Genomic DNA, 25572 nt, shown 5'->3' on the forward strand with positions numbered 1-25572 from the left:
TTAGGGAAATAAAATTAAAACCACCATTAGACCCACCAAAGCCCAGTATCACTAGAATTAGTGATGCTATCAAGTATTAGTGAGTATGTGAAGCAACTAGAATGTTCATGTGTTGCTGGCAGAAAAGTAAAATTGCATAAACACTTTGGAAAACCACATTGCAGTTTCTTATAAAGTTAAACATCGATTTACTTATGATCCAGTAATTCGACTTCTAGGTATTTATTCACCTAACAGAAATGAAAATGTACGTCCATAAAAATGTATATACAAGTGCTCATATCAGGTATTCAAAATAGCCCCAAATTGGGAAGAACTCATATGTCCATGGAAATTCTGGATTGTGCTATATTCATATGATATAATGCTGGCTGTGTGCATGCTTAGCTGTGTCAGACTCTGCGACCCTATGGGCTGTAGCCTCTGGGCTCCTCTGTCCATGGGATTTTCCAGGCAAGAATCCTGGAGTGGGTTGCCATTTCTTCCACCAGGGGATCTTCCTGACCCAGGGATTAAACCTGTGTCTCCTGTATCTCCTGCATTGGCAGGTGGATTCCTCACTACTGTGCCATGATGTAATGCTACTCAGAAATAAAAAGAAATGAAGATTTATCCATGCAACAGCATGGATGAATCTCAAAAAATTTATGTTGAACAAAAGAGGCTAGATACTAAAAAGTACCTACTGTAGGATTCCATTTATATGAAATCCTAGAACAGACACATCTATTCTATAGTGACAGAAAAGAGATAAGTGCTCAGGGCCTAGGGTTGTGGGGGTTGATTATAAAGAGATATAAGGAAATTCTTTGGGGTCATGGGTGTGTTCTTTATTTTGGTGGTGGTTACACGAATAACCTTCATCAAAACAGATCCAACTTCCCCTTAAAGTGGATGCATTTTATTTTACTTCAATAAAATTGATTTGAAAAATCTGGAAGATTGGTCGAAATCTATTCCATGAGCTATTGGACTTTGGAATCCCCTCTTCTGCTCAGAATGGCCAGACACTGTTCCTCCCCACCTCCACGGGGGACTTCAGGTTTATTCTCTGGAGGGTTAAACAGAGGGTCTTTATAACAAGGCACAGTAGGGCACAGCCACCTTACTGAAAAAACGGTGAATGAAGGAAAGTTTACAACAAGGGTTAAGATTCCCAGCCCTCTTTTCTCATTTGGTTTCCAGAATGCCAGAAGTCAGGCTTGTAGACTCTTAAGAGGGAATTTGGAAGATTTTTCTAACTAACTGCAAAGGAAAGACCCAAAACACTGACATTAGAATCTCTCCATGTGAATAGCTTAGCCAACACTGTACAGAGAGCCTACCATTGACATGCGTCATCCAGACTCACGGAGTTGTTGGTGCTGCCCCTGGAAATGTGATTTGTCAGCCATGGAGTAGTCAGTCATTTGAGAAGAGCCTCCACATAAAAACTGAAGCTCAGATAGCAAACTTGAAAAAAAATGTGGAGGAAGCAGAGACTGCTGCTGCTGCTAAGTCACTCAGTCGTGTCCGACTCTGTGCGACCCCATAGACAGCAGCCCACCAGGCTCCCCCGTCCCTGGGATTCTCCAGGCAAGAACACTGGAGTGGGTTGCCATTTCCTTCTCCAATGCATGAAAGTGAAAAGTGAAAGTGAAGTCGCTCAGTCGTATCCGACTCTTAGCGACCCCATGGATTGCAGCCTACCAGGCTCCTCTGTCCATGGGATTTTTCAGGCAAGAGTACTGGAGTAGGGTGCCATTGCCTTCTCCAAGCAGAGACTAGGGAGATTAAAATATTAACATTGATTTTATTAGTATTTTCAAAAAGAAAGAGAAGATACTTTATTCCTGAAACAGGAACAGGATACAATAAAAAATGCATATTCAGAAAAGAAGCCAGCTCTTGGAAATAAAAACTATGATAACAGAAATGAAAATTTGAGCAAATAATTTTGAAAAGAATATGAAGGAAATATAGAAAGTAGAGAAAAAGAATAAAAATATGAGAAATAGGAGATCAAAGATAAGAAAATAAGAGGACCAATTCAAGAGGTACAGTGTTTAAATAAGAAGAGTCCCAGAAAGAGAGAACAGGGAAAATGTAAGGGGGGAAAAAAGAAGAAATATTCCCAGAAAAATTTACAGAACTTAAGGATATGAGTTTTCAGATTGAAATGGACCACGAAATCTCCAACAGATCTCAAGACATTTTACTGGGGACAGAACAGACTCTATAAACTTATAGAGTGGAGAAAAAAAATTTTGTATAAAGAATCTAGAATCAGAATGACTTCAAACTTGTCAGCGGTACTATTAGCAGCTAGAAGACAATGAAAACCTTCAAAATTTTGAGGGAAAACATTTTCCAACTCAGAATTCTATAGCTTTACAAACCATGAGTTACTCTTGAGCACAGGGAATATTCAGATGTGCATTCCTATCAACACATTGACCTCACCTTTCTCAGAAAACTACTGGAGGATATGCTATGCTATGCTATGCTATGTTAAGTCATTTCAGTCGTGTCAGACTCTGTGTGACCCCACAGATGGTAGCCTACCAGGCTCCACCGTCCCTGGGATTCTCCAGGCAAGAACACTGGAGTGGGTTGCCACTTCCTTCTCCAATGCATGAAAGTGAAAAGTGAAAGTGAAGTCGCTCAGTCGTGTCCAACTCCCAGCGACCCCATGGACTGCAGCCAACCGGGCTCCTCCGTCCATGGGACCCTCCAGGCAAGAGCACTGGAGTGGGGTGCCATTGCCCTCTCCATAGTTTCTGCTATATAACAAAGTAAATCAGTTATACATACACATATATCCCCTCCCTCGTAAGCCTCCTTCCCACCCATCTAGGTCATCTCAGAGCACTCAGCTGAGCTACCTGTGCTATACAGCAGGTTCCCACTAGCTATCTATTTTATGCGTGGTACTGTAATATATGATACTTCCCAGGTAGTGCTAGTGGTAAAGAACCCGCCTGTCAATGCAAGAGACATAAGAGATGCAGCTTCGCTCCCTGGGTTGGGTATGCTCTATCAAAACTAAGGGGTAGGACTGTATAGCACAGGAAGCTACATTCAATATCCTGGGACAAAATGGAAAAGAATATGAAAAAGAATACATACATATGTATAACTGAGTCATTTTGCTGTACAGCAGAAATTAACACAACACTGTAAATCAACTATTTTTGAATATATTTAAAAAAAAAAGAAAGAAAAAAGAGAGAAAACTAAGGGGCAAGGGACTTCCCTGGTGGTTCAGTGGCTAAGAGTCCCTGCTCCCAACGCAGGGGGCCCAGATTCCATCCCTGGTCACGGAGCTAGATCCCATATGCCACAATTAAGAATTCGCATGCCACAACTAAAGATCCCGCATACTGCCACAATGATCAAAGATCCCATGTGCCAAAGCTGAGAACTGGCACAGCCAAATACATAAATAATAAATAAATATTTTACAAAGGAATAAAGAGGTAAACTTAAGAGGAAGAGACAGAATGCAGGAAACAGGGATTCAAGTGCAAGCGAGAAAATAAGAGATCCATTCATTCTTCAATGTATCTATACCTGGGGCATACTGGGAAAACAGTGGTTGGAGAAGGGTGATTTTCTTTTTCCCATTGTCCTTCTGGGAGACTCAACCAAGAGGATAAAAAGTGGACCAGCTAATGAGAGTGGATGGGAGAAGTTTGGTTTCTTGTTGGATCCCAGAGGAGATACGTCAGAAGATTTGAATTCTCTGAGTTGTTAGAATCCTAGACCCTAGTGACATTTCAGAACTTAAAAAAAAAAGAATGAAAATCCTAAAAATCTCCAGACATAAAAACAATTCAACAATTCACAACAAAAACGGGTTATCTGCAAAGCAAAGAGAATTGTACCGGCACTGAAGTTATCACCTGCAACTCGGCAAGCCCCAGGGCCTTGGAAAAGACTCCCGGCTTCCAGGGAAAAGGAATCTTAGCCAAAATGGTGTTTAAGTGTGAGAACAGAAGGCAGATATTTTCAGATCTGCAAGATCCATGATCCATTTCTCAGGAACCTAATCAAGAAGGTAGTTAAGACAAATGAAAGTTAAATTTGAATGAAAACAGAGACATCTCAAGAGAAGACAAAGAGCATGTCAAGCAGTGGAGAGTAATGAATCTAGTTCTAGTAAAATCTATAGCAAATAAATGGATGATGATAAACTGACTTTTAACTATGTTATAAACCAGAAAAGATCTTTGAAATAGAAGACAGAGGGAAAAGTCCTTACTAGTAGGTTGAAATTAAAATGTTAGATTATTTTTAACCAAGCCCAGGATATGGGATGGAGAGACTGATGGAGTTGAGAGGAAAGAGGGGATGAAGACGAGGAGATAGAAAGTACAACAGTGTGCACTAAGCGGAGGGTATCATATAACGATATAATTTCGGTATGTTGATAGGGAAGTATGGGTTCAAATATAAACTGAAACCTTGGACTTCCCTGGCGGTCCAGTGGTTGGCGGTCCACCTGCCAATGTGGGGGACGTGGGTTGGATCCCTGGTCCAGGAAGATTCCACATGCCATGGGGCATCTAAGCCCATATGCCACAACTACTGAGACAGTGCTCTAGAGACCATGAGCCACAAATACTGAAGCCTGTGTGTCCTAGACCCTGTGCTCTGCAACAAGAGAAGCCACCTCAATTAGAAGCCTGCAGACTGCACCTAAAAAAAGGCTACATGCAGCAACCAACACTCAGTGCAGCCAAAAATAAATATAATCAGTTACTTAATTTAAAAATAAAGAGATAACTAAAATATAAATTGAAATCTAATTACTAATACACTTGAGATACATAGGAAAAAATTCCAAATACCAGGGAGGAGAAAAATGAATTTAAAAAAGAAAAAAACTGGAAGGACAGCCTCTACTGTAGTGACCTACAGGGGTAGGTCAGGGAGTGAGATTTAGGGACGTGAAGAGAAGACGTTCATCTTTCTCTCTATGTGCTTCTTGAGTTTTTGGGTTGTTTTTAACAAGTAGGATGTATTGATTAACAGCCTTTATAATTAAAGACAATGAAGTAGGAAACTGAAAAGTTAACAGTGATCAAAGGTGCAAGCGGATACCATCTGCAATGTTTTTGGAGAAAATGGTTCTGTCCTGATTCACCCTTTTTTAATACTTATTTTTATTTATTATTAATTAATTAGGCTGTGCCAGGTCTTAGTTGCGGCACATACGTCTTTGATCCAATCTTCGTCATGGCATGCAGGCCCCTGCATTGGGAGCTCAGACTCTTAGCCACTGGACCACCAGGGAAGTCCCCTTGATTCGCCTTTTCTTTCTCAGCATAACTGTTCATTTTCTACAAATGACTAAGGAATTTTGCTCAAGGAAAGGGCTAGGGAATCGTATGTAGATAACTCTTGAGGCCCCAGGGTGAAAAGTGAAGACTATATGCTATAAACGTAGGTGGCTACCTGTGTACTTACATGTTCTCGCTTGTTGCAGAAGGAGATGATCTGGTAGCCCTCTGGGGGATTCAGTGTTCTCAAGGTTAGGAAATCAGACTCTGATGAGACTTAGGTGACCCCAGATTGGAAGCTACTAGAAGGGTGGCTTGGTAGGGAGATCTCTAGCCCAGATCTTCTTAACCTAGAAGTTAGGGTGCCTGGATTTTTGTTGCATCTCTGCCATTTTTGTGAGCCATCTATCTTTGTGTGAGTCCCTTTACCCTTTCTGAGGCTCATTTCTCACCCCGTAAATACTACATTGCTACACAGAGTCAACATTCTCTAAATGTCTAAATCAGCAAATAAAGGAAAGAGAGAAGTGACTTGCCCAAGGCCCATGGGAGCCGTGCCTAAAGCCCACAGGTGTCTATGCAGTCCCATGCTCTACAGGCCGAGCACGCAGTGAAGATGATCCCTTCTGCTACTGAAAGTGGGGGTCCAGCTTCTTGCCACTCAAAAGCCGATAAAGAAGTCAGGTGGGTGGAAACAAAAGTTTGCTTTATTTTGGATGCCCGCAACCTGGGGGTGGGGAGGGCAGACGCCTGTCTAAAGGCTGACTTCCTCCTCGCTCTCCCACAATCATGGGGCAAGAGCTTTTATTGACAGAGTGAGGGGGTTACATGCAGAAACAGTAGTCAGCTCAGACAGTCACCTTGGAATTGGTCACCGGTGGTTTGACAAGCGTTACCTACCAAGATGATTCTGCTTTATCAGTCTGCTCTGTCTTGTCTCGGCTCTCAACACTTGCCGTCCCATTTTGGGAACTGGGGAAAGCTTTGCACAGAAGAGCTTCCAGCCAGGGAGAGGTGGGCACACATCCAAGGTACAGACTGACCCACAGATGGAGAAAGTGACAGTGTTAGTGGCTAAGTCATGTCCGACTCTTTTCAACCCCATGGACTGTAATCCGCCAGGCTCCTCTGTCCATGGAATTCTCCAGGCAAGAATACTGGAGTGGGTAGCCATTCCCTTTTTCCAGGGGATCTTTCTGACCCAGGGACTGAACCTGGGTCTTCCACATTGCAGGCAGATTCAATACCATCTGAGCCACCAGATGAAGCTTCCCCCCAACCAGGGAAGCCCTGAAAGGAGGTTGCTGCTGCTGCTGCTAAGTCGCTTCAGTCGGGTCCGACTGTCTGCGACCCCATAGACGGCAGCCCACCAGGCTCCGCCGTCCCTGGGATTCTCCAGGCAAGAACACTGGAGTGGGTTGCCATTTCCCTCTCCAATGCATGAAAGTGAAAAGTGAAAGTGAAGTCGCTCAGTCATGTCCGACTCTTAGCAACCCCATGGACTGCAGCCCACCAGGCTCCTCCATCCATGGGATTTTCCAGGCAAGAGTACTGGAGTGGGGTGCCATTGCCTTCTCCACTGAAGGAGGCTAGCGGGTAGAAAATGGAATAATTGGATTCAGGACTGGAAATGCTGCTGTGGCTGAAGAGTCCACCTGCTGGCAGTGGCAGAGGTATGAACGGCCCTGTAGTGTGAGGTCAGAGCTTGAGGTTTCAGAGACGGAGCAGTTTGGGGTCTTGAGAGAAGACACAGGCAGAGACAAGAGAAAAAGGATGGACACAGAAGGCACTGGAACTGGGGAGCCTGGATCAGGCTAAGACGCTGAGTGGGTCATATGCCTGGAGATTAGGTTTGGGTGGGGAGGGGAGAGGAGCACCCAGAACCAGCATCCAGAGTCACTGGTGCATGTGAGGGAGTGGCCAGGGGATCAGGAGGTGACTGTGGGGCCCTCTGGGACCAGCCACAGGGTAGAGGGTGGATGTGGTATAGCTGATGGTATGAGCCTCCTGAGAGTTTGTTTAAAAATCACAATGATTTGTACAATCAATATATAAAGGTAAAATTTCAATCAGTGTACAAAGGCTTTTATTCCTTTTAATAGATAACGTTTCTCTGAATGTGTGCAGCTCAATGCATTGAATCAGATCCAACTGATGGGCATTTATATTGTCCCCTGTGTCTCGCTGATATAAAATAATGGCAACAGAGGCCGTGTGTGTGTGTGTGTGTGTGTGTGTGTGTGTATGCACTTTTGGTGAGAACATCTGTAGGATAAGTTCCTGGCAGCGAATGTGCTTGGCCGAGGACAAGCATATTCATTTCATTAGTTTTGGTTATGGAGGTAAAGGAAATGCCTTTAATTTTGATAGCTGTCGCCAACTTACCCTCTAAAGAGGATGCACCAATAGGTGACCTAAAGAGGATGCGCCAATAAGGGACAAAACTTTGTTACCCACACACTCCCTAACACCAATAGCAAATGATTTAGTCATTTGATAACCCTACAGGTACAAATGGCTTTTTATTGCTATTCTAGTTGTGTTTCTTTAATTTGAGTGAAGTTGAACTTTTTTTTTTCATATTTAGTATTTGATTTTGTTTCTTCTCTTCTTTTTTAGAAGTAATCCAGCAGTTCAAACTGCCAAGGTTCAAATCCTGGCTTTTCTGCATACTAGCTGTGTGACCATGGGCCATTTACTCAAATTCATTCGCTTTACGTCTCTTAAAATGAGATAATAACATACACTATGCAAAGTGCTTAGAACAGAGTTGGGCTCAGGTAAAGTATGTACGAGGTAAGCACTGGCTGATACGATACGTGTTCATTGCCCACTTTTCTTTCCTTTATGGATTTGTCTCTTTTGGAAAGTTGGCTGCCATATATGTGTTTCGTCAATTGACTTTATTTAAAAAAATTGTTTTGGCTTTATTTTTAAAGTATTACATTGCATGTGGAAATGTTAAATGGCTTTTGTTATGATTGCAATAATTGGAATTCCAAGATAATGAAAACAAATTATGCCTTAAACATTTGTTTTCTTTAGGAATCTAAGGAGGTATTTGGAGGGGATGGACGATGAGTAATGGAGCCAGAAAGAATGTCTACTCCACTTCTCACAGAGATACAGTCTGTTCCAGCTTTGAGGGCTGTGGGACTGCGGTTTCTGGGCAGGTTTGGTAAAGCCAAGCAGGACTGTGGACCTGGGGCGGCTTGCTTGTTCACAGCTGGGTCCAGAGGTGCAGGGGAGGTCAGGTGGGCAGCGGGAGGACAAGTGATGTGCATGGTGTGTGTGTGCGCATGGTGATGTGCATGGTGTGCCTGTGTGTGTGTGTGTGTGACAGAACACTACACAGATGAAGCGAGCCTCTGGGGTGGGGAGGAACAACTGGGAAAGGTTTTGGAAATTAATTCAGCTCAAGATGCTACCCAGAATCTCCTAAGGGGGTCTCTGTGAGGCCAGCAGAGGCATCGGCTGATGGGAGACCGGATCGGCTGGTGGGAACCCCTGGATGGGGCACTCTTGAGGGCAGGAATTTGATCCTTGGCCTCTTAGTGTCGATAGCTCCGTGTGAAGCCCTCCAGAAGGTGTCTGCGTGGGCAGCTGGGCACCCAGTGGGCTCATGGTGCTGGCCTGGGAATGGAGGGACAGGAGGAGGCTGGGGAGGGCTGGAGCAGCCAGAACACATGAGGGAGGAGATGGGGAGCTGAGGGGCGGGCCCAGGGCAGGTCTGGAATGGGGAAATGTGGCCAGAAGCCAGGCTGCGTCCTGGGCCTGAAAAGCCCAGAGGCCTTTCCTCCTTTGTTGTGTCCTCCCAGCTCCTTCTCCCCACTAACCTGCGGGCTTCACCTCTGGTGAAGACGCTGTGGCCCAGGGTGGGGCAGTGACTTGTTCAAGGTCACCAGCATTGCCCAGCCAGAGATTTCCCAGACCAGGAAAGAAGTGGGGGTGTGGGGTATAGGGGGAGGAATTCCTGGCATGGGTGGGGCGTAGACTCCAGAGGGCAGATCCTGGGAGGGGGGAGCTGCGTCTTGGGGGGAGGAGGGGCCAGCTGTGGAACTTGGGTGGGTTTAGGAGGTGGAGGGCTAGGGGGCTGGGTGGGAGGTAGAGGGGAAAAGAGTTGAGGATGAACACTGAGGAATAAGGACTTTAGAGAGTGTGTGTGTGTGTGATGTGCATGTGCTCATGTGAGTGATATGGTTTGTGTGTGTATGTGTGTCTGTAAGTGACATGGTGTGCATGTAGGTGAATGTTTGTATGAATGTGTATGTGCGTGTATGTATATATGCATATATGTATGTGACTGTGTATGTGTGTGAGTGTGTGTGTGTCTCTCTCTCTCTCACACACACACACACCCTGCAGCAGACACACTGAAGGTCTCTTTGGGCATCCCTTGGCCTGAGCTATGGAGGAGAGGGAGGGAAAGGGGCCTGGGTCTCCACTGAGATCACTGAGAAAGGGTTGCTGCTGATTTGTCCTCCTTGTCTAATTGAAATGAAAACCAGGAAGGGCATTCCATGCCCACCCTCCTCCACCCAGGATGCCCCCAAGGGCTTGGTCTGAAGTGACAACTTGGCCTGTGGGGCTAGAAGTGGCCTAAAGATGACAACAGCCCTGTCAGTTGTCTTTTCCAAAAGCTTCTCTGGCTACCTCTCTAGCAGAGCTAAAAGGGCAGCAGAGCCATGCAGAGGGTGTGGCATGTGTGGCTGGAGACTAGGTAGTGAGGCCAGTGCTTAGCTCCTTGGTCCAGTGTTCCTTGTTCCAGCACATTTATCCCCATCTTCATCCTGGGTTTGAAACTGCTGGGCATTGTTTGGTGGTGGCTTCAGCTGTGGGACCTTTAAACAGGAAAGTGGCAGGGGTGGGGAATAGGCAGGAGTGTCTGAGTGCAAATATAAGCATATTGCACAGATGTGCTTACAAAAGTGTGCAAGTGTGTATCCACAGAGGCACCTATCCACCTGCTCCCCCAAAATAGACTCCCATTTGTACAAGTTCATTCCCAATCATGCAAACACATATGTAAACACAAATGCCTAGAATGTGTATACCGCCGAGCCCAGGAACCTGCGGGCATGTGCACACAAAACACATGAAACACTAGCGCCAAGCGTCTCACACACACAGGTGTCCCCTTCTCCTGAGACAAGTGAAGTAAGTGGACAGGAATGTGATCTGGGAGTGGGGGGAAGGGCAGGCCCAGGGTAACTATTATCAGGGGCCTCTGGGCTTCAGATGGCTCCTGGGTGGGGAGGAGAGGGGCAAGAACTGGGGTCCTGCCCCACTTGGGCTAGTCTCTGTATAGAAATGAGGTGTGGGGCCTGTGGCCAGGGAAACCAAGCTCTGGTGGGCTCATCTTGGGGTTAGCTGACTCAAGAACTGGACTGCTTGATCTCTCAAGTTGGAGATGAACTTGGGTGGGAATGATTTTCTGGCTTTCAGTAGCCTGGGGAAGGGACCCGGGTTGGGAGGCTGATTCCTGCACTGGAACATTTTGTTCACCTCTTAGCTCAATCTTTTATCGCTTGATCTTTCTGCTGTCAGAAATCTGGATATTCTTCACCTCTTTCCCATGCCTCCTCCAGGAAGCCTCCCCTAACTCTCAGATGGATTGGGCCCGCTGTGTTCCACCGCTTTTTGCATTCGCCTGCATCAAGGGGTCTGGGGGTCTACAGCCCTCCTCCCCGGTCTGGACTGGCCCAGGCTGGGACAGAAAGCCTCCCCCAGGTGGACCGCGCGGAGGGCGGAAGCGCGGTCCCGGGAGGGGCCAGCGGGCAGAGAAAGGTGGCGCGCGGCCAGCCCCGCCCCTACCTGTGTAAGCCGATCCGCTCGCGCCTAGCGGATAAAAGAGGCCCTGTTCCCCGGAGGTCAGCGAGTTCAGCCCCTTGTCTCTAGCCGCTCATTCTATCCCGACCCAGCTCAGCATGTCGCTCCACTTCGGCTCCCAGGTCTTCAGCTCGCGCTCCGCCGCCTTCCCGGGCCGCGGCACCCAGGTGCGCCTGAGCTCGGTGCGCCCCGGCGGCTTCGGCAGCAGCAGCAGTCTCTATGGCTTGGGCGCCTCTCGGCCTCGAGTGGCCGCGCGCTCATCCTACGGGGCCCCAGTGGGCCCCGGCATCCGCGCGGTCACCATCAATCAGAGCCTGCTGACCCCGCTGCAGGTGGACATCGACCCCTCCATCCAGCAGATGCGCCAGGAGGAGCGCGAGCAGATCAAGACCCTCAACAACAAGTTCGCCTCCTTCATCGACAAGGTGAGCTCCCTCACTGCCAGGAGCCAGGCTCCAGGCCCCAGTAGCCGCCCCGCCGTGCCAACGTGAGCCGGGCGCTGGGAGGGCTGGTACGGCTCTCTTTCCTCCGATATCGGGGACTGAACCCTCCCCATGAATCCTGTGGCTGTTTTGCCAACCTCAGCCTCTCTCTTCCGGCAAGCTACCCAAATCAACCTGCTTTTTCCCTCCCCTAATGTGTGCCGGGGGCTGTCCTGTGAGCTGGAGTTCTTGGGCCCAGTTTTTGAGTTCCAAACACCTTTCCCTGGGCCCCTTTCTCTGAGAGGGGGCTGTGTGGAGTCGGAGATGGGATAGGTTGAGAACCCTCCCACCTGTCCTCTCCAGTTATTATCTAGCAGTTGCTGGAAATAAAGGGCTGGAGAGAGGGAGGCTCCCAACCCTGGCTGCCCCACCTACTTGGTCTTCCAACCCTCTGTTTGGTGGTGGCAAGTGAGGCTCTTCCTGCCCTTGGAGAGAGCCCATTGGGGGCACTGAGTGCCCCCTGGAAGGGCCATTTAGGAAGTGTTTTTCTCGGTTGTTCAGGTCCCAAAAGAGTGGGGGATGGAGATGGGGGCGCAGACTTGTGGGGGCTGGACCCAGGAACTAAGTGCTAGTTCCCTGGAGCAGAGCCAGGGTCTCCTCCCTGGGCATGAAGCAGGCTTTTCCTCTCCTGCTTTGTGTAACTCTCCGCTTCTCTGTTCCCCATCTCCTCCTCTCCTTCACCCTTCAGACCATACACATCCTTCAGGTTCTGGGGCAGCCTCCACCGAAAGCCCCAGGCCCAGGCTTCCTCCCCCTGCAACTTAGCTGCAGCCCCAGGGTTCTGCTGCCTGAATGGCTGGTCTTGAGGAGGCTGGCTTCCCACCACCAGTCATACTGGTGCTTCTTAGGGCTCCTTTTACACTGGCTTGATTCTAGCATCCTGTCCTGAGGCCCTGTTGGACAAAGAGGGAAGAGGGGAAGGGAGGATATTGAGAGAGGAAGAGATAAGGTCCCAGCCTGAAGGGAGGGGGCCCAAGTCAGGCTCAGGATGAAGATAGGAAGGAGGCAGCCCTTCCGAGTGGAGAAGGCAATGGCACCCCACTCCAGTACTCTTGCCTGGAAAATCCCATGGATGGAGGAGCCTGGTATGTCCTGGTAGGTGCATGGGGTAGCTAAGAGTCGGATACGACTGAGCGACTTCACTTTCACTTTTCACTTTCATGCATTGGAGAAGGAAATGGCAACCCACTCCAGTGTTCTGGTCTGGAGAATCCCAGGGACAGGGGAGCCTGGTGGGCTGCCATCTATGGGGTCGCACAGAGTCGGACACAACTGAAGTGACTTAGCAGCAGTAGCAGCCCTTCCGAGAGGGTGGTGGAGACCATCACCTGTGGTGTGATGGGGAGCAGAGGAAGGAGGAGACCCTAAAGTGTAAGCACTGGGACATGTCTGTGATCTGAGCCCTGCACACACTGGAGACAGAGAGTCCTGGAGGAGAGGCTTGTTCAGGGTGGGCTTCCTGGAGAAGAGGGCCAAGGACTAGTGGTCCAGCTTGGGGGAAGAGCCAGTGGGAATGCGATTCTGCCAGGTGGCTGGAGATCCTCCCAACTGCGCTGAGTGGCACAGTCTGCCCTCCATGAGTTCCCTCCTCCTGCTCCTTCTAGGTGCGGTTTCTGGAGCAGCAGAACAAGCTGCTGGAGACCAAGTGGGCGCTGCTGCAGGAGCAGAAGTCTGCCAAGAGCAACCGCCTCCCCGGCATCTTTGAGGCCCAGATTGCTGGCCTGCGGAAGCAACTAGAGGCCCTGCAGCTGGATGGGGGTCGCCTGGAGGTGGAGCTTCGGAACATGCAGGATGTCGTGGAAGACTTCAAGAATAAGTATGGTCCCCCAGTGCAACCTGTGGGGATTCGTGCCCTGGGCCAATGTGCCCCTGTCAGCTCACCTCATAATCCTTCTGGGGTCAGAGGTCAGGGGGTGCTGCTGCTTAGTACAATACCTCCCTCAAGGGAAGGAAGGTCTTGATTCACAGGTTCCCTGCCTCTCCTCAGCTTGCTTCTCTTTGTCTCTGGGGGCCGTTTTCAAGTCATTCTGGTCCTTTCTCCCGACTTATTTCCAAAGAACTCTCTCAGCCCTTTCCTGATCCACACTGTTCCCTTTGGGAGCCTGACCAGGGCCCAGGAGACAGCAGGGCAAGAAGTGTCCTATGACAGATGTGCGTCAGAACTTGTATGACCCTCAGATTATTCTAGAACAACTCCATTTTTTTCCTGTGAGGATTAGAGTCCAGCAAGTTGCAGGGACTTGATTGAGGTTGCAGAGTAGATCATTGGGAGTGCTGGGTCTTGCTTTGGGGCCCCTGACTCCCGAGAGGAGACATACATGGAGCCAACTTGAGGAGGAAAGAAGCAGAGAGGATGATCACTGTGAGCAGTGGGTGAGGTTGCAGAGGCTGGGGTGGGGGTGGGGATGGGGGCTTCTGGCCAGAGCAGGAACTGGAAAGGAGGCTATGAGGAGGGGCAGGGAGTATGGAAGCTGGTTTTGAGGGCAGGCCTTTGACGTACCTGCTGTTCTCACTGAATAGAAACCAAAGCCAGAGGCTGAGTGGGCATCCCTGCCCTGTGGGCACAGGGTTGGGGGTGGGTAATGAGTGAGTTCTGTGCTCTGCCTAGGGGTGTATGACTAAGCGAGCAGGGCCACTTCCTCTGACTGGAGGTAGAACAAACAAAGGCCTCAGAAGGGAGCGTCCCTTCCCCCCTCCCCCAACTTCCCTAGGGCAACAGTCAACAGGATTAATCCCACAGCAGGTGGAACCAGACAGGTGCAGGGCAGGGGAGGCTCGGGACAGCCTGTGAGCCCCTGTCGTCCAGGCCTCCCCTGCCCTGTGTGTGTGCACACATGCTCCCCCCCAGCCAAAGCCCCAGAGCACTTTCCTGGGGCCCCAGGCTGAGCTCTGGGCCAGGCTGAAGGAGGAGCTGGAAGGGAATGTGCGGAGGGGTCCTGATGCAGCTGCCCAGGGAGCCCTCCTCTGTGTGCCCTCTGGGCCCAGTGGCACAGCAGGAATGGACAGACAGCCTTGTAGATATTTTTCTAACTATTCTAGAGGCTGGGGTAGGGGGAGTGGACTTTGGGGGTCTGGGCTCCTGGAGGGCCTCTGCCTGTCTGAGCATCCTGCTCCCCACTGAAATTGCCCCACATTGCTCCTGTTGTTCTCTGGAAGCTTGTGTGCACTGCTGAGTTTCAGTTTCCGACACCTATTTTGAATCCTCCAGTAAACACTGGGTCAAGCCCAGCTGCCCTCTTGCTCTGTGCCTGGCTTTGCTGGTGTCCTTCTACGGGCAAGGGGCTGGCTCCTTGAGAGAAAGAAGGATGGGAGGGGGGCTGTGAGAGTAGGGATGGGGGCTCCCCACCTACTTGGGACCTGGTTCTTCTTCCCGAGTCCACAAGGTTCCTCCTCTTCAGGCCCCTTCTTCACCCTCAGCCAATGGGATTAAGCAGGTTAAGCTCAAGCGTCAGATGACCAGGCCTCAAGTCTGGGCTTTGCACTTAGCAGCTTGATGACTGCACAGAGTACTTTGCCTCTCAGCACCTCTGTTCCTCTTCCTGTGAGTCACAGCACCATTGTTAACAGGATTGTTGTGGACATTAAATAAGCAAATGCGCAGGAAGCACGTAATGGGGCAGGGCCATATGAAGCGGTCCATAAGCATGGCTGTTCTCTGCCGTCTCACTCCCAGGATATGTAGCCTCTGTCCTTTAATTCACATATGTTCCCTGCTCTCCCACCCCCACCTCCTGCCAAGACTCAAAGTCCTAGGAATAGCCATATGGACGAGTCAGGGACACGTTGCGTCATAAGTGAAAGTGAAAGTCGCTCAGTCGTGTCTGACTCTTTGCCACCCCATGGACTATACAGTCCATGGAATTCTCCAGGCCAGAACACTGGAGTGGGTAGCCGTTCCCTTCTCCAGGGGATCTTCCCAACCCGATTGAACCCAGGTCTCCCACATTGCAGGTGAATTCTTTACCAGCTAAGCCACCAGGGAAGCCCAAGAATACGGGAATGGGTAGTCTGTCCCTTCTCCACTGGATCTTCCTGACCCAGGAATCGAACCAGGGTCTCCTGCATTGTGGAGATTCTTTACCAACTGAGCTACTGTGTCATTAAGGAGGGAGTGAAGGCGATGCATGGCAGACCTTCACACTTGGATATGAGGGGATGGAGGCAGAGTTGCACCAACACCATGCTTCCCTTCTTTGCTGCAGGTATGAAGATGAAATTAACCGTCGCACAGCTGCTGAGAATGAGTTTGTGGTGTTGAAGAAGGTGAGGGGGCAGACAGGGAGGGTAGGGATCATTGTAGAAACAGAGGGGTCAGGGGACCACATGCCTCTCACCAAAGCAACCAATAGGAACCTGGGTCAGAGTCTGGCTGGGTCTATAAGAGGGAAATGATGGGCTTGGAGAAGGAAAGATCTGAAAGCCAGGCCCTTTATAAGGCTATATTGTGTGCATGTATGTGTGTGCATGTGTGTGGTGTGTGTGTGTCTGGCAAGTCAGTAGACTTGTTTCTGGGCTTGGAAAGGTTAGAATTAAGACTACAAGTTGGAGGTTAGAGAGGGCAGTTTCAACCCCACAATAAATAAGTGTTCTATCAGTTAAAACATTCAGTTACAGAAGAAGGTGGCACATGGCAGGCCTGAAATATGGAATGGATGGGCTGCCTTGAGGCAGAGGGAGCCTTCCCATACCTGGAGGTGTGCAAGTTGAGTTTGGAAGGCCTTAGGAATAAGGGCTTGACTTAAGACTATGATTTAAAGTACACTTACTCAGTGTCCCAGGCCCATCCACAGAAATGTAACCTGCCCTGGAGTGCTGGCCCTTGGAAATTCAGGGATGAGTGGAAGTGAGCGCTCCCCACAGGAGCTAACCCACAGCAGAGGATGGGGCCCAGGCATCATCTGGACTTGTGGAGTTATCTGTGGCCTGCCTGCTTCAGTATCACCCAAGTTGCCAGTTACACATTTGGGCTGGAGATTTCTCATCTCTGGGGGTGGTATCCTGGAGTCTGAGTGATTTCATGCTCTCCTATTTGAAGCTGAGGCTCCTGGAGTTGTAGTGATTTGTTCAAGGTGACATAGCCTCTAGTGGGCAGAACCGGGGGTGTGTCTAAACAAGCCTTTAGGAACTGGTGAAGTGCTAGGTTTGGGGCTTCAGAATGCTCTGGGCTGTCAGTGCTTAGAAGGCACCTCCAGTCCTGGGGATGAGTGGAGAAAATGTCTATCTCAAAGCCTGGGCGGGTCCACTGGAGGGAACTTTCCGCTGTGGATGTGTCAGGCAGCATGGAGCTGCTGTATGTTTCTTGGTAGGGCAATGGGCTTTGGTCCTGGGGTTGGACAGTACTGGCTGCCAAATATTTCACGTACTGAGAACACGCTATCTATCTACCCCTTCTTGCCACCCCCCCTCCCAGGACGTGGATGTTGCCTACATGAACAAGGTGGAGTTGCAGGACAAGGTGGATACCCTGAATGATGAGATCAACTTCCTCAGGACCCTCTATGAGCAGGTGAAGACCTCAGAGATGGGAAATATGCCATATCCTACATGTCCTAGCCAGGGGGCCATCTGGTCTACCCTCTGCCTCTGGGTCAGTCTGGGTGTGTGTTGGGGAGATGTAGGGGAGATGACCCTGCTCTTTACTTTTTCTAGATTCAGGAATCTGTGGTGGGTGAGGAGCTCAGGAAGAGCTGAGGCAGTGCAGCAGGGGGGTGAAGAAGGGGGGTGGGGGGGTGTGTCAGTCAAAATTGGCCTTCTAGAGACATGGGATGACCATTTGTAAGGAAGAGGGATTGGGAGGGGCTGGAAGAAACCAGGAGGATGTTGAGGGATCTGGGCTGTGACAGGGTTCATGGGTGCGCTGGTGGGCTGGCAGGGGAGCCAGGTCAGGAGAGATTGGAGTGCCTGAGGGTTTACGCCCACCACCCAGCCTCTCTCTCTGCCTACCCCTCCCATCTCCTTTCCTGCCCTGCCCTGAGCTTTCAGATCCTTTCCCTGAAGGGGGTTAAAAAACACTTCATCCCATTAGTGTGAGGCTCTGGCCTTAGGCAGAAGATAGTATGGCTGATCATCAGGCTGGTCTGGGACATAGTTACACAAGAGGCTAGTTACACAAGTTACACATATTTACACAAGTAAGTTGAGTTTGGAAGGCCTTAGGAATAAGGGCTTACTTATTCCTATTTCTTACTTCTTCAGTTCTTCTTACTTCAGTTCTTACTTCTCTTACTTCTTACTTCTTCAGTCTCGTTTTTACCTGAACATCCAGCTTCCATTTGCATCTCTGAGAGAATTTCCATGTGTGTTAATTTTGGGGGCTGGATCCTTGAAGCTGATTTTGGGCCCTCCTAGTCTCATTGTGGGCTTTTATATGTCTATCACATGTTATATATGTGTGTGTGTATGTATATACATGTATATGTAATTATTTTCCTCTTGTTATGAAATACATACTCACTGCAAAAAATCTAGAAAATTAAGTAAAGCATAAAATTGAAAACAAGCTTCCTATACCATCTCTTATCATCTTGATAGCTACCTTTTCAGGCTCTTTCTGTGTGTATGTATATATATATATATATATATATGTGTATATATATATATATACACACACACACATAAAGATACAGAAATATACACATTTAATAAAATAGAATCATACCTTTTTTACATAACTGTATATCATGGATGTAGTTCCCTGTCCATAAATATGGCTGTATCATCAGTGTTAAAGGCTGCAGAGTGTTCCATCCATACTAGGGTGGAATATGACTTTTTTTACCCACCCCCTAGTGATCCTCTTCATAATAGAGCTCAACCTGCACAGCAACTCACAGCCAGGAGCCACCGCAGTTCAGCACACTCTGTTTTTCCTCTGTGATCCCACCAGACTCTTTGATTTGACAAGCTGCTGATGGGCTCCTCCGGGAGCCAGGGCTGGCGGAGCCATTTAGTAGGTGCTGGGTCTGTTGTGCCCTCTGGCTGCCTGGTGACTCGCTCCCACTCTGGCCTCTTCTCCTTTTATCTTTCCCTAGTGCAAGGGATCCCAGGATGGGCGTGGGGACAGGAATGTGTCACCCAAGCCCTGATGCCCTGTCTGGTCCCTATAGGAGCTGAAAGAGCTGCAGTCTGAGGTCTCAGACACATCTGTGGTCCTGTCCATGGACAACAACCGCTCCCTGGACTTGGACAGCATCATTGCTGAAGTCAAGGCCCAGTATGAGGAGATCGCCAACCGCAGCCGGGCCGAGGCCGAGGCCTGTTACCAGACCAAGGTGTGTGCTCACTGGAGCCATTATTTTCTCTTCCTGGCAGGGTCCTGGGTGGTGGCTTCCCTTACCCCTCACCCTGTCTCGAGCCTTTGGGGCCTGTGTCTCACTGTGCTGACAGGCACCAGGGATTAAGTCTGTGGGGGTCTCCAGTGTCCTGGGAAGAAGAGGAAGAGAAGGCCAGGCCCCTGCCCAGGAAGAGATTCCAGCCTGATGTAGGGGGCAAAGCAGAGGAAATGGACATGGAGTAATAATTATTATAGCTGAAATTTGGCAAGTAAGCACAGTGCTAGGCAACATTTCAAATGTTTTACCTGTATTGACTCATATAACCCACAGAACAGCCCGTTAGGTGGGCAATATTATCCCTTTTTCACAGGTGGGGAAACTGAGGTGTGGAGAGGTTAAGTGATTTTTCTAGCTCCACACAGGTAGTGAATGGAAGAGCGGAGACCAGATTCTGGATCCAAGGGCTCCAGATTAGGTTTAATCATTATATGCACTGGGCAAGGGCAGGGCAGCTGACAGGTAGGAGCTGAGGGAGTGGGTGGGGCTGGGGTGGGGTGGGGGATGCTGGGGTAACTGAGGGAAGGAGCCTGAGGGTTTAAAAGTGGCATAGAGTGATGCCTCTGCAGATATAGGGGGTCATCCATGGTGCACGTGAGAACACAGGTATGTCAGTAAGGACTTGCTGTGTGACTCTCAGGCAGTCCCTTCCACTCTCTGGGACTCATTCTCTTCATCTGTGAGATGGATGATGCTGATGAAGGGGTTAACAGGTGAGGATCTCAGACTTTCTGTGGTTCTCCAGCGTTAGGACATGATGGAAATGGGAAGAGCACTGGTATCAGTGGGGATGGGCCCAGGGAGCCATCGTTGTCCTCCCTGTCCTGGCTGGGAGGAAGCTGAACCCTGCCCCACCCCACTGTCCAGGAGTCTGGCCTCTGGCATCGGGCAAAGTTTGCTGGGAGTCAGACTGTCCCTCCCTGGCATGATAAGCTGGGAGGCCTTGTCACTCAGAACCTGGGGCCTTCTTTGGGTGGGGAGAAGACAAGCCCCCTGTAATCATAGCCCACCCTTGCCATACCCTTCTGTGTGGTCCCTCCAGTTTGAGACCCTCCAGGCCCAGGCTGGGAAGCATGGGGACGACCTCCGGAATACCCGGAATGAGATTGCAGACATGAACCGGGCTGTCCAGAGGCTGCAGGCCGAGATCGACAGCATCAAGAACCAGGTGGGCACCAGTGCTTGTCCTTGGGGCAGGTGAAGGGCAGCCAGCTGGGACCGTGCTCAGGATGAGAAGCAGGAGGCAGGGGCATCAGTCCTGCCCCTGCTGCCCTGGGGATGAGGCTGGGGCAGCTCTAGCCTCTCAGACCCTCCAGGATGAAATGTTCTTGACCAGGTGCTGGTTTGGCCTAAGGGAGAACAGGAGTCCTAGCAGGGCATAGAGCTCGTGGAGGGAGCCTCAGGCTGCTGGCCAGATGAGAACCACCATTCATTATCACATTGGTCCTGAGCCCTCTTCTTGCACCTAGCTCTGGGTGCAATGTCTACCTGGGATGGGGGCCACGGGGTCTGGGGCCAACTTGCTGTGACTCCCAAGACCCTGCCACATCCGCTGACCTCACTCCCCACCACTCCCTCTCTGGCCGTGCTCTTGCCGCTTGCTGGAGATGATGTTTGCCAAGCATCTTCATGCTTCGGGGCCTTTGCACTCGGTGTTCCCTCCACCTAGAATGTGGTTCTCCCAGCTCTGCACATCGTGCCTCTTTCTCATCATCTTTTGTTGAGGACAAAAGACCTCTTCTCAGAGATGGCTTCCTCAGCCACCTAGCCACTCTCTTAGCAGTCTGTGGGAAGATCCCTGAAACACTTAACACTCTCTGAAATGTTCTGTCTTATACTGGACTGGGTAGCTATTCTCTTCTTCAGCAGATCTTCCTGACCCAGGAATCAAACCCGGGTCTCCCACATTGCAGGCAGAGTCTTTCTGTCTGAGCCACTAGGGAAGTCCGTTGACTTACTAGGTAAGTCTTATTAATTAAGTGTAAGTAAATATTGTCCCCCACCTCCACTGGGATATTAAAAATGCCGTAGTAGCTGGGCCCCCCTTCCATCTGGTTCACTGCTCCTCCCTTCCCAGCATAGTAGGGCACAGGTCTCAGATGACAGACTGATGGGAGGAGATCCTGTGGAGCTGGGGCGGGGGGCACTGATGAGAAAGGGTCCCCTAAGATCTGACGAAGGCATGGAAGTAGGGGAGGAGGCTAAGCTTCAGCAGGCATCTGCAGTGGGAAGGGAAAGAAGCTGATGGTTGACAGCTGCGGGATGGGATGTGAGGGTGATCTACCCAGAAATGTCCACCCCTTGGAGCCCTGCAGGCCTGTCTACATGTGGGTGAGGATGGAGGCTTCCTCCTGGCACAGAATCGGAGCCATGAGTCAGTGGTGCAGTGAGCCAGCATCCAGGCCAGGCGGGGAGGCCCAGAGTAACGGGTGGCAGTTTCCCGAACCCCACAGCTTCTCCTATATCCGGTTCTCCTCTCACACAGCAGGGCAGGCTCAGGCCTGGAAGCTGTGGCTCAGACACAGTGGAATGACCCTGCCAAGGGGGCACCAATGTGATGGGGAGGATGCTGACTGGTGGATGGGGCAAGGGCATCAGCCAGCCTTCAGGGCAGGATTGGGAGGATCGGGCAGAGAGGCAGAGTGCATGCGCTGAGGAGAGAGGATCTGAGGGCAGAAGGTGGTTGTGAGAATGAAGGAGAAGGAGCCCTGGGCTAGGGGATGGGATGGTGGCCCTTGGAAATGAGTAAGGGGCGGCTCAGGCTTCTCAGGTGGTGCAACAGTAAAGAGTCCACCTGTCAAGGTAGGAGATGCAGGTTCCATCCCTGGGTTGGGAAGATCCCCTGGAGAAGGAAATGGCAACCCACTCCAGTATTCTTGCCTGGAGATTCTCATGGACAGAGGAGCCCAGCAGGCTACAGTCCATGGGGTCGCAAAAAGTCAGACACGCCTGAGTGCGCACACACACACACACACACAAAACACTATATAGGCGCCTCTAGTGGGGGATGGGCCACAAGAGGGAACATGAAGGCCAGGCAGGAAGTGACAGCTGTTGCTCAGGTCCCTCTGAATCACACCACCCCTCCCTGCACCTGGGGGGCTGTTGACTTGGAATCTAGGGGTTCCAGGAAGCATTTCTGTGCTCCAAGTCTCCCTGTTCTGGGCCTGTTGCAAAATGGCTCCTGTTTTCAAGGTACCTGAAAGGTGCCTGGTCATCTGCCTGAAATTTGAGTACTACGCTAGAATCCCATGGCCTTGGAGCTCCTCCAGCTAGGGGTCGGGTATGTGAGCATTTGTAAATCATAATCGCATTTACTCATAGTAGCATTTATTAAGTGCTTACTGAATACTAGACACTGTGCCAAGGACTTGTATATTATTTCATTTCATTACTTGAGCTATTCCCATCTATATTTATATACTGTGATTAATGTTATTTTAGAAAAGAGGAGACTTTTGGCTTAGAAGGGTTTATTCATACAAGATCACATGGCTTGTAAGAGGTAGAGCTAGAACTGAAAGCTAGGCATTGGGTACCAAAGCCCATGTTTTTAAAAATTAATTACTGGCTGTGCTGGGTCTTAGTTGCTGCACGCAAGCTTTCTCTAGTTGTGACAAGCGAGGGCTACTCTCTAGTGGTGATGTGCAGTCTTCTCATTGCTGTGGCTTCTCTTGTTGCAGAGCACAGGTTCTAGGGCGCACGGGTTCAGTAGCTGTGGCATACTGGCTTAGTTGCCCCTTGGTGTGTGGGATCGTCCCAGACCAGGGAGGGAGCCTGTGTCCTCTGCACTGGCAGGTGGATTCTTAACCACTGGACCACCTGGGAAGTCCCTCAAAGCCCATGTTTTAAACCCTTGGGATTCCCTGGTGCTTGGGGAAGGAGGCTGGTGCCAGTGAAGCCACAGTAAGCAAGTTGCCCAGGCGCTCACCGCAGGATGGGGAGGCAGGAAGGCAGTGACTGATGAGGCCTGCGACCCCGGTTCAGAGCCCCGCTACTCCCCACAGCGCGCCAAGTTGGAAGCCGCCATTGCCGATGCTGAACAGCGTGGGGAACTGGCTGTCAAGGATGCACGGGCCAAGCAGGAGGATCTGGAGGCTGCCCTGCAAAAGGCCAAGCAGGACATGACCCGGCAGCTCCGGGAGTACCAGGAGCTCATGAACGTCAAGCTGGCCCTGGACATCGAGATCGCCACCTACCGCAAGCTGCTGGAGGGCGAGGAGAGCCGGTGAGGATGTACAAGATGGCTCAGTGGGGCTTGCAGCTTGACACCCATCCACCTGCAAGCATTTCCTGTATCCCTCCTTCTGCAGGGTGCTGAGGATGGGAAGTGCAGGGAGGGTACAGATAATGCTTGCTTCTTTGCCCTTGATGGCTTTCTGGAGGGAAGACCTTGTGGTATAAGCTCAGTGGGAAAGTTGATAACAGCATTTTTGTGTGTTAACAAGGTCATCTTATTTGATTCTCAGAACACATCAGGTAAGCAAGACAGGTATTATTGACTTCTGAGTATACAGAGGGGAAACTGGTTAGTTTTATTAACTGAGGGGACAGAGCCAGTATGCAATTGAGCTCTGCTGAGTCCTGGTCCAGCCATCTTCCTTGGCAACAGTCTGCTTCTCACTACATAATTGAGGGCTAAGTCATGGGGTGTTCACTGAGCATGGTGAGGAGGTAAATTTCCCCTGTCCCCAGAGATATTTGCATGCTTACCTGCAGCCTGTGATGAAGCTGGGCTGGGTTAGTCTTACAGGAAATTCTTCACAAAAGACTCAAAACCTATGTCCGTAAAGTTGGGTCTTCATTCATACCTTGATGGCTTGATTGACTCATTTTGTCAACAGATAAGGGGCCTGGAAGATTCCTAGTGTCTACCTCTCTTGCCCCTGCCCTTTGCTCTATCCCCTTCCAGGACATGGGGCTGCTGAGGTCAGCTGGGCTTCCTTCACTTGCTCCACTAAATTGAGGCCTTCCCTCCTCCCTGCAGCGTAAATTCATCCTCACGGCCAAGGGCTTGGTGACAATGGGGCTATGAGTCACAGAACAAACATACCTGTCTCGGATAGATGTTTAATTTCCAGTACAAGACCTGTTTCAGCTCCCCAGGCTGCTTAAAGCCACCGCTGCCTCCTCTTCCCCTCGCAGTTCCCACTGTAGCTGAATTCACTCAGTCAACACTTACACTTCATTAACCATTTCAACCCATATTAAGTAAATAGCATGTGCCAGACCTCATGCTGGTGACTGGAGATGCAGAAATCAATAAGCCACAGCCTTCTTTGAGGATTTTATGATCTGGTTAAGGGAGGCAGCCATCTACATAAATAATAAGAGCAGCTACCATTTACAGAATCTTGTGTGCCCAGGGCTTTAGGTAAGTTATGAGTTTAACCCTCACAAACAACCTTGTGAGGTTGGGACAGGTTAAGACTGCATTTACAAGTGAGGAAATGGAGGCTCTGAGACGTTCCCAAGATTGTTGTAGCCAGAAGTGAAAGGCTGCAGGAAGGCTGGATGTGTGGGGACACAGGAATGAACATGAGTCCTGCTTGCGGCCTGGATGGAGGGATGCAGGAGTGCCTCCTCCAGTGCTGAGGAGAGAGCAGCCCTCACAGGTCTCTCCTCTGCCCCCAGGTTGACCGGAGATGGAGTGGGAGCCGTGAACATCTGTAAGTCCTTGGCTGCGGCCCATCACCTGTGCTGTCCAGACTAGGCTGGGTCTATTAGATGGCACATTGGCCTGAAGACCTGGCCTCATGGAGGCCCTGCACCTCCTTCCCTTAAATAGCTTTCAGCAGGTGCCTGGAGATTCCATCCATACAGGCTCAACAGCCCAGCAAAGCCATGCATGAGGGCAGGGTGGGGCTGGGCAGTGTGGAGCAGCCCTCACTTCTGTCTGAGGCTACTTCTGGGTTGGCCCCTGGCTGTTGGTGGGGGAAGCGTAGTGGGTAGAGGGAGGGAAACAGGCAGCTGTGGCAGGAGGCTGGGGGTGCAGGTAGTGGGCCTCACGCTGATGGAGACCTCTTCTCTTCTCTCTCAGCTGTGGTCAGTTCCGCGGGCGGCTCTGGTAGCCGGCTGACCTTTGGGGGGACCATGGGCAACAACGCCCTGAGATTCTCCAGCGCTGGAGGGCCTGGGACCCTCAAGGCCTACTCCATGAGGACCACATCCGCCACAAGCAGGAGCCCCCGCAAATGAGCCCTGGGTGTGGGGAGATACACACCCCCTCCTCCCATAGTCACAAGGAGACCCCCAACCCTGGTCCCACCCTTATCCCAAGAACTGCAAGGCAGTTTGAAAAAAGATATCAGAATAGCTTCCAATAAAGCAGCTGCTTTCTGAGGCCTGGATGAGCCCCTGCCTGGCACCTGGTATCCTGGCTTCATTAGGCCCGGAGGGGAAGGTGTGGAGAGGGAGGGCTCTAGAGAGCACTGGGAGAGCACACTGGTGATGTGGGGCGCTGCTGAACCGAAACTGGCTCTTAGAGTGAGGCCGTGGCCCCTCTCAAGGCTGGGGCTGATTCCAGCTCCTCTCCTGAACAAGCCAGAAAGCCCTGGAAGTTCTGGCTCTGCCAGGAAGTGGGCACAGGACTCCTCTCCTGCTGAGGGGGTGGGAGGGCTGTTTGCACACCCCCTCCTCCTGCCAATGCCCTGTGCTGTCAGAGAA

At 50.4% G+C, this 25572-nt stretch overlaps 1 protein-coding gene across 1 annotated transcript; it reads left to right on the forward strand.

Annotated features, from left to right (window-relative positions):
• The first annotated feature begins 11156 nt into the window (after positions 1-11156).
• On the forward strand, positions 11157-25254 carry KRT7 (keratin 7). The gene is made up of 9 exons (XM_055583835.1): positions 11157-11518; positions 13180-13391; positions 15778-15838; positions 16986-17081; positions 18682-18846; positions 19949-20074; positions 22914-23134; positions 24541-24575; positions 24947-25254. The coding sequence occupies exons 1-9, from the start codon at positions 11192-11194 to the stop codon at positions 25102-25104; spliced, it is 1401 nt and encodes a 466-aa protein (XP_055439810.1). The 5' UTR covers positions 11157-11191; the 3' UTR covers positions 25105-25254.
• The last annotated feature ends 318 nt before the right edge of the window (positions 25255-25572 follow it).

Source organism: Bubalus kerabau, chromosome 1, assembly GCF_029407905.1.
Source record: "Bubalus kerabau isolate K-KA32 ecotype Philippines breed swamp buffalo chromosome 1, PCC_UOA_SB_1v2, whole genome shotgun sequence".
NCBI lineage: Eukaryota > Metazoa > Chordata > Mammalia > Artiodactyla > Bovidae > Bubalus > Bubalus kerabau.